The sequence below is a fragment of the Mytilus californianus genome, unplaced genomic scaffold, assembly GCF_021869535.1.
Source record: "Mytilus californianus isolate M0D057914Y unplaced genomic scaffold, xbMytCali1.0.p SCAF_10, whole genome shotgun sequence".
In the NCBI taxonomy this organism is placed as follows: Eukaryota; Metazoa; Mollusca; class Bivalvia; order Mytilida; family Mytilidae; genus Mytilus; species Mytilus californianus.
In genome coordinates, this window is record NW_026262582.1 from 14,477,044 (window position 1) to 14,486,964 (window position 9,921).

The 9,921-nt window shown below is 32.7% G+C and overlaps 1 protein-coding gene across 1 annotated transcript in view; it reads left to right on the forward strand.

Moving 5' to 3' along the window:
- LOC127717654 (potassium voltage-gated channel subfamily H member 8-like) overlaps nucleotides 1–9,921 on the forward strand; it is a 112,121-nt gene extending 102,200 nt beyond the window's left edge. Inside the window, exons 11-14 of the mRNA XM_052223393.1 lie at nucleotides 28–245; nucleotides 4,000–4,190; nucleotides 5,169–5,269; nucleotides 6,238–9,921. Of these exons, the coding sequence (XP_052079353.1) occupies nucleotides 28–245; nucleotides 4,000–4,190; nucleotides 5,169–5,269; nucleotides 6,238–7,028 (1,301 nt within the window). The 3' untranslated portion in view covers nucleotides 7,029–9,921. The remainder of the gene's footprint in view (nucleotides 1–27; nucleotides 246–3,999; nucleotides 4,191–5,168; nucleotides 5,270–6,237) is intronic.

The window sequence follows — 9,921 nt, forward strand, 5'->3', positions numbered from 1 at the left end:
TTACTTTAATGTCACTTTATATTTCAGGGAAGGGTGATTTATTTGGTGCTGATATAAATATGGACGACCCAGTTGGAATTTCCTGTTGTGACGTCAGATCGTTGACCTACTGTGAACTTCAATGTATAAATATACGAGGATTTGTAGATGTGTTATCACTGTATCCAGACTTTGCGGAGAAATTTCAGAAGGACATTCGACATGATCTGACATATAATCTCAAGGATGGATATGAAGATGAAGAGGTATAAGCGTGTTTTGACATTACTAGTACATGTATTTTCATTGCAGTTTAAATCCTTTAAATCCATTACATCAATTGGATAAAAAGTAAAATCACAAAAATACTGAACTCCGAGGAAAATTCAAAAAGGAAAGTCCCTAATCAAATGTCAAAATCAAAAGCTCAAACACATCATACGAATGGATAACAACTGTGATATTCCTGACTTGGTACAGGCATTTTCTTATTTAGAAAATGGTGGATTGAACCTAGTTTTATAGCTAGCTAAACCTTTCACTTGTATGACAGTCGCATCAAATTCCATTATATTGACAAAGATGCGTGAAAAAAACAAACAAACACAATAGGGTAAAAATGTCAAAAATAGGGGTACTGCAGTTAACATTGTGTTACCATCTTAATCACTATAAAAACAAACAAATGTAACAAAGAGGCACAAAAAGGCATACATCAATTTATCAATCATATCCTCATTTTGCATTTTTATTATACGATTTTATTTATCTATGTAAAATCCACCCATAAAGGATGGAAGGTTTTAAGTACTGAGGTAGAATCATACAGTCTAACGTTTGATTTTGTCAATTTTTCCACCTTTTTTAATTTACCTTGGAGTTTGGTGATACTTTTTTGAATGTATGCAATTTACTGATGTTCAGTTTATGCATCAGAAGGCGACAAGGTGAAAGCAAACAATACTGAGAATTGAAAAGGAATCTTAAACGCAGCAAAACCAGTTGTTCCGACAGGGTACGCATCTTATGCTTTACATTTATCACCCATCATACGATTCGAAAGTTCCCTGTGTATAGTATGACTTGACATATTGTAAGATTAAAACTCAAATCATCAATAAATGGTTTTTTTCATTTTCATTTATTGACTTGGTGTTGTCTGGTTTTTATTGGACTTATAATTTTCGATGCCCCCCTGGATATTGTCTCGCTCTTTTGTATAAATGGAAAGTCATTTCTGTATGCACTTATTTCTTGCCTAGCCTACGAGGTCGCGCATCTTATTGATTGTTTATCAGAGATGTATTTTGTTCGATTACCTGGACACTCTCATGTCGTATCTTCATAGATTGAAGACCTACCTGTTACTGCCAAGATATGGTAAAGTTATATAATCAATTGAGATATGTAAACACCATATGTTGTGGCAGAGTGTATATCATTGCTGAAAATTGTGAAGTTGACAATTGAAAAGTTGAAGTCATCATGTTTGTGAATTGGCAATCATTTTATTTTGGAGTTTTCCATATTTGTCAATATCAAGGAAAGGTCGCAATATGCACTAGTATCTTAGTATCCTTAATATCAAGTTTACTTGGCTGTATATGAGGTTCAAGCACTTTTTGAAATGTGGGTTATTGAATGACAAGGCATCATCAATATATTGTGAGGTGAAATAAACTATTTTTTGCGAGATACTTTTTTGTTTTGTTTCTGAGAAGGTTCTAAATGAATTATATGAATGAAAGAACAGTATTTGGTTCATATGGATTATGCCTAACCAATGTCCCGACATAGTCCACAACTGCATCCATCAGTAACCTGGATGTTTCTTCCAGTTGATGCCTTGATGGACTTGGGGATTAGATATTTTGAGCCTTTCACTCCCAATATCTATTCATCTTCATTGCTTCCGATGCTAGGGCGTATTCGATAAAGGTTTGGAAAACAATCGTCTGTCATGTTCCCGGATATCGGCAGTTTACATGGTTTTTTTAATCAGAAAAATTCTTAAATTAAGATAGAAGTGTACCTTTAGACGGAGCAAATGATTAACATAGCACATAACGTGGCCTACATTTTTTTAATTGGAAAAGGTCTTTAATTGAAGACAGAAATGTATTTTTAGACTTGGCAAAATGATTTACATACCACATTGTACAAACGATCGATTATTCATATCAAAATCATAGAGTCAATGTCTGAAAATATCTCAATAAGCGTTTACTTCTGCAGAGAAACGACACTCATTATATTTACTGACATTCACACAGAGTAATTTCTATTCAAGGTATTGATAAGAAGTATAATAATCTTCTTATCACTGAATGGGTTAATTAGTACCATTTTCTATATAACCTAGCCCAAAGTAGATTCAGGTCGAAATGATAAGGCTTTGTATAAGTTCACGAGACAATGGTATAATCCCCTCATCAAGCGATTTAAAGAAATTGTGATACATGCATATTAATCAGTGACTCTAAAAGGACAAATCACCTAGAAACTTTCATATAAAGTATCAAATAATAAGGTCGCTGAAGAGCAAGAAGCAATAATTTTGAAAAAGGTTATCAGCGCAAAACTAAAACATAAGATTTATTCATGACCGATTTTCAGTTTTTAGTATTTGATTGATTTTATAGTGTCAAATATACAAGAACAAAAAAAAAATCGTTTTCAGTATTTAATTGATTTAAAAGTGTTAAATATACAACTTTATAAAAGAGTATCCATATAGCTGTAAACAGCAACTAGACTCGTACAACTGACAACATTTTAAAACATATTTAGATTTTACCCAATAATGACTTTACACAAAAGGATTTGTGTACATTTTATAAGCACCTAGTGTGTGTTTAAACATGTTCAAAGTTTAATAGCAACATGCCCACTACTCTTTTGGTCGAAAGTGACGTTTTCAATGTTTATCACTAAAGTCGTAATTCAGTCATTTGTGATGATTGCAATCTTAGATTAATACGAGACTAAAAATGAAATGTTGTGATTTATTTTGGGACATAGTATTGTCGTCTGTTTTATGATAAGTTACTAAATTATGTTATTGAATCCTTTTTAATAACACAATGTTGACTGCTGTTCCCCAATATTTATCATATTTACCTATTATGTCTGTTTGTTATGCTCACACATTGTTGTCAATATAATGGAATTCTTTGCGACTGCCATACAAGTAAGAAGTTTAGCTCGCTATAAAACGAGGTTTAATCCACCATTTTCTACATTAGGAAATGCCTGTACCAAGTCAGGAACATGACAGTTGTTTTCCATTCGTTTGAAGTGTTGATTTTGCCATTTTATAAAGGACTTTCCATTTTGAATTTCCCTTCGAGTTCGGTATTTTTGTTATTTTACTTTTTACAGAAGTTTGAAGTGTGACATTGTCTATCTTATTTCCTTTAAGAACTAAACCAAATGTGGTGCAAATTTTTGTAATCTATTTGTTCTGAAGATAAAATTGTCATAGTTATTTTTGATCTTTTGATTTTCAATGCTCTTCAATTTCGTTAGTGATTTGGCCTTCAAACAGTTTTGATTCGAGCTCCAATGATCATTGTATTTATGATGGTTTTTTTTATTAGTTTATATTTTATTTGCTATGAGTCTAAACCAAATACCTGGTTATTTTCTGGTTAAAAATGAAAAATTGCAGAAAGACTTTGTGAATGATTTCAAGATAGCAAAAGGAATTCAACACTCATAAGTCTAGATAACGTGTATATTTCAAAATGTAATGCTCATATGAATTCAAGGGCCAAATAGCAGGGAAATACTACTACACGTATATTGCTTCTGATGTGTATGTTCTTTTATACGACTAACACAGAAATTTCATACAGCTTCTTGGCAAGTGTAAATAAAGAGTTTGTACCCCTTTTTCTAAACATTTATGAATAACAATAATGGATATCACACGCTGTTGTGATAAAATATCCGTTAACTTTCATTTTAAAATGTAAAGTAGGAAAATGATATAATATGTTTAAAAACTTCAAATTGTAGAGTGAAGGAGAAACAAAACTTCACAGGATAATAACACTGCCATCTATATCAGAAGACGACGAGGAATCGGACAGTGATGGGAAAAACGAAAGTCCAGCCAGTCCAGATTCCAATGTCGACGGAAGTCCCACGTCCCCATTTCGTAAACAGAACTTCCGGTTTCCATTACCTAATGGAGATATAAAAACAAGGTAAGAAATTAGTGTTTTACTAGCTTTTATGGCTATTTTGTTTAACTGAATAATAGTAAGTACCTACATTTTTATTTGCCTAGCTTTTTCTCATTTTCTGTAAAGACATCCCATGTCTTTCAACAAAGATATACATAGAGTATTTGATCATCATAGGAAGAAGAATAATAATGTTTATGTTTAAATTTAATGAATATCAAATGAAAATAGCACTTTAGAAATTATTAATGTATCAACAGGGAATTTTAAAAAAAAATATGTTACAAATCATGTCAGTACCGAAGCACAGTCCACTGAGCTAGTGATACCCTCTGCGTTTAACAGGGATATTGACCCAATGCTAGTAAATGAAAGTAGCACGTTGTAAATTCCGTGTGACAAACCTTAGATTAGAAATTTATAAAAAAGAGAATCTACAGCGCACAGAAAAACAAGAAAAATGAGATTGTTGAATTTCAATTTTCATGTGTATTACGGTGATAACATGTATGTAAAATGATGTATTGAAAATATCTAAGACAAATACCAGGCTTTATAATTTTGTTAGCCAGACGCGAGTTTCATCTCATCAGTGCCGGTCGAATAAATAAAACTTGTAAGGCCAAATAAAAAACAGATTTTAAACGCATTTAATTAAAAGTTCCAAAAGTGTATGCCACATCTGTCTATGGCAATCTAGGCACGGCGGTAAAAACATGAGTATTATGAATATTTCAATATATTTCATAGCCAGTAACTTTACCTACAAATCAGACTGCATATATCTCCGATAAAAATATTATATCTTCGATCTTCTTTATTGACAGCTCTCCGGGATCAAATATGTTGTTTGCATTGTATAGGTGTTCTGATTGGTTATTCAGTAAGAGTCCGTGTACATACCGATACACGAATTTATACTAGATATATTGCTAGTGTTTACATGGTTCATTTCAGAGAGGATACTCTGAAATTACGTTTTTGTAATATCTTTTATAGGGAAAAACGAGTAGCATTTGGAACTAAGCGCTCCCATAGTTCATTTTCTCCAAAACGACGATCTTCCATAAAGGACCGACGGCGATTAAACTCAGCGACAGGTAAAAAGTCTAATCCTTTTTTTGTTGAGTTTATATATGTTGCATCAAACAATTAACCGATTTTGTCCTTATCCCGATTGTTACATTGCATGGTTTGTGATGCATGCATATATAACAGGAAACGCTTCTCTGTTGGCGCATTCTTTCTAAATCCTTCCGAAGTTCATGTCATTCCCTCTGTTTCTCTTTTATTACATATATTTTGTTCATTCTAATCGATTTAACATCGGTATACAACTGTCGTCTTAATTTATTTATGATACAAATGCATTTTAATAGATCAGATTGCTGATGATTGATCTTTTTTGTATTTCGAAAGGTTTAGAAATGTTGACTGGTACATGCAGGTCACATAAAGCTATTCAAAAAAGCATGTGATCGACAAAGAGACGTGGGAGATATCAAAGGGAAATTCAAACTCAAAAGTCGACTATTTACATACTGGCAACGCCTCGACAAAAAACAACGAAAACGGACAAAAAGAAACAACGTAAAATAGTACTCAGCGAACATGTTACTTCTATTTAAAAATAAAAGATTATGATATGACCTATAATGAGGATCAAAACCCATACTGTATAGTTAGCAATGAAACGGCATGGCATGACAAAATGTGAAACAATTTAAAACAGAAAACCCAACTGCCTGAGTTAAACCACAACAATTAAAAAAAAACAAATAGGCAGACATCAACCTATCACTCATTTATAGGCTCCTGGTAGATACATTACAAATGTGACAAACGTGTTGATAAGTGCTCTATCCTCACCTAACCTGCAACAGTGGTGGAACAGCAAAGATCAAACTTTTAAAATCAGTTGCAAAAGACTTGAATCATCCGATTGACACTACGCACACATGAAGCACTAACAAAAAGACAAATTATGTCTGCTTCTAATCCACGAACATATTAATTTGATATTTTCCTGTTTAAAGTATAATGTTTTTCCATTGGATTTTTTTTTCAGATTCAGGGAAATCAAATGATCCTTTATCAAATTCTATTGATAGTTTACAAATAGAAGTAGAAGGAACAAAAACAAACATTAAACAGTTAGAGAAACGAATAACGACGATCAGTAACGAACTGTGTAGTATTGGTGGTAATCTCAAACTTGTTGTTCAACTGCTGACCCCTAACCCTAGTCTCCATTCGGAGTCACCACCATCGACGCCATATTCACCTTATGTAAAGCCATCTTTTTCATTCGGATCACCGACTAGTGAGGACATAGGTATCGAATCTATGGACAATACATCTCTAACATTGGGCGTGCCTAGTCCTGGTTACAAACGACATTCAGGTGATAGATTTAGATCACCTCTCATTGAAAAAAAGCAATTATTGAATAACACTTTAGCTCATATCTTTGCCAATAAAGACAATGATCGGAAACCGGATGATACCACAGAAACGGTCAATAGATTTCTTAAGCTTGACCTGAGAGACAATTTGCATAAAGGGGATTGTGTTCCACCTATTTCGCCTATTCCAAGAAACAATAATTGTGGCTCTCCTACCTGTATATCACCTTGCCCGAGAACCAGTAGAATTATAATGGAAAACCCATCTCCATTGTCTCCAATTTTAAGACACAGTAAAGTGTCGTCGGAATGTGCGTCGCCTCTCTCTCCGTCTTCAAGAAATAGTTTGACTACGCATGCGTTTAAATCACATGACAGTGGAAAGCAATCTGTAATTGTGACGGCTGATAGGGCTAAGGAAAACGGGTATATAAGTAGGACGACAGATCTTTAAGACACAGTAAAGGGTCGGCGGAATGTGCGTCGCCTCTCTCTCCGTCTTCAAGAAATAGTTTGACTACGCATGCGTTTAAATCACATGATAGTGGAAAGCAATCTGTAATTGTGACGGCTGATAGGGCTAAGGAAAACGGGTATATAAGTAGGACGACAAATCTCTTAATCATTTGTATTTTGAAAGTTCGTAATTATTTACAATTCCTACGTGGCATATGTTTAATTACGTTTGATTAATATTATATTTTACTAGTTTTATTTTACATAATTGTACTTTACATTTTTAAAGTTGTATTTGTGTGATATTATATGCTGAAACTAACTATAAGATATAAGGGAACAAACCATCTCTTATCCATTAAGGGCATACGATACAGTTTTGATCCCAGGATGCATTTTTTTACGTAAATTTGCATACCATCCATTGTTTATCTAGTCAATTTGAATATGTAATAAAATAGATATATCTTCAAGTGCTACCTTTAGAGATAAATGGGGTCGAAATTTTAGACATTTACTAAAATTTATTGTGTTTTGGTAGGACAAATTTTGGTTTTTTGATCAGACATACATATTTTTTGTTTCAAAAGATAAACACAGGCGACTTTTTGAAAAAGCATTCGGAAAATCTTATTTACATAAGTATTCTCTAAAATTGTGCAACAATTCATCGCAAATTATTCTTCTTTATTCATTGTTTGCCGTATATATATATATATATATATATATATATCTATTTTTTTTAAAAATCATCAGGAATTTGTTCATAAAAATTGGTAAAAATAATCTTCATACATAATCACGCCAAATGCCATTTTTAAAAAGAGGGGTTCATGTACACCATTTCAAGCTAATGGTTAAAATCAGTCAAAAAATGCATCTTTGTCAGATATGCAACATTATGACGTCGCAAAATAACTACATTCACGTAAGCAACGGCATTAACTCCACTGTAATGTATCGTATGCCCTTAAATTGGAATTTATTAGAATGTCGGTCTGTTTTCTATTAAGTGTAATGAAATTAATGACTCGCATTTTATAGTCATTGCATCAGCAAACGTTTCCACGCCGTGTCAATTGTGCATCTAAACGCCTTATATTTTGAGACGTCTGAAAAATATGTTATACATATTTTTGTATTTTCTGGGTCTAATATTCTAGTTAGGTTTTTCTATCATAGGAATAGACTTGTTGCGATTTAGGGCTAAATTGACACTGAAATAAATTGTATTTGAAATTTTCTCAAATTTGCAAAATAAATGTTGAATATATGTTCCAGTACTATGATAAAACATCGAACGTTAGTTTAAAATAGTTGCCAGTCATTGTTAAAACAGACATGAACAGACAGTAAATTGAGTAAAATGGCGAATTAGCAAAGACAATGAGACAATTTGACTCTCAGATAGTAAGAAATTATATAGAGCACGAGCCTCGCCCAAAAAGATATTTGCACAAGATGTGTATTTTGTGTATATCTATTTGCTGACAAAACATTAGTTTTAACGACGCATGTGCTCTATTCAAATTTTACCATTATTTTCCAGAATTTAGCCTACATGTATTTCATGCTATAATTAAGCAAATCCCGACTATGGCGTAATTTCAATGACATCAACAATCCAAAATGTGACGTTTTCAAGACTTACCTAGTTCATGATTTTTCCTGGTATTTCGCTCATTGTAAATAGATTGTCATCTGTTAGACATTGTATAATGACAATGTGTTTATTTATGTTACATGTTCAATGAAGCTGTGATAATATTTATTGTTATGTAATGTTTATTGTAAAGGCCAATTCAACTGGTGTCTGTGTTAAGCAATACATGATGCATGAGTTAACAGGAACCTAGTTTCCTGCTTCATTCTTTCTATTTTCCGTATCAGCTTCCTGTTATTAGGAATACCCACATGCGTTACTGTTTTGTGTTGATCGGTCCTTAATTAATTACTTATTTGAAAATTACGTCAAAACATAAAAATATATTCAATTGTTTATATCTAACAAAGTATTGTCAATGTAATAAATACACTATGATTGTGTACAGTAACTTTACCTATTCATGAATTCCTATTGAAGAAAAATGGCAGTTATTTTGCCGGAATTTAAAACCTTTTTGTCAACAGACCTTTAATAATAGAATAATGAAAACAACATGGTCAAAACCGGTGAAATCTTAATCTAAAAAAGGATTAATCCCCCTCTACTAGAATTTAATGTGTCCATATTTTAATTTAGAGCTGGTAGATTTTTCAATCCTTTTGATGTGATTTTCACCATGCGGTCATTAAACTTTCGAGTACATTTATCGTACTCAGACTCAGAATACAACCAATCAAAATACTGGATTTGGTTTTCGAGCACAAATGGTGTAGTCCGAGAAGTGAGTAAAGTTTTATGACCGAGAGCCCAGTCTACTACACAGTATAAAATCTTTTTGAGAAACTGCAGATCAAGCGCAATTTTTTCCCACTTTCATAAGAAATGCTTGCATTATCTTATTTAGATATAAGAAGATGTGGTATGAGTGCCAATGAGACAACTCTCCATCCAAGTCAAAATTTATAAAAGTAAACCATTAAAGGTTACAGTACGGTCTTCAACACGGAGTATTTGTATACCACCTTCAGATAAACCCCTATTTCTTCTGTGTTCTAATCTACGACTATGTTTCCCTTAACCGATCCTCTACAGAATTCCGATGATATTGTTTATAGTTTTATAAGTTCATAGCCCGCCATATTTGTTAATTGTTGAGAAATTAACCATTCCATGAAAATATTTAATTACATTCGCGTGTTTACATATCATTGTATTGTTTTATGTAATGGTTGCTGAAAAAATATTCTTTTTGTTATGCTAATTAAATTTTTTGAGATAACGTTAA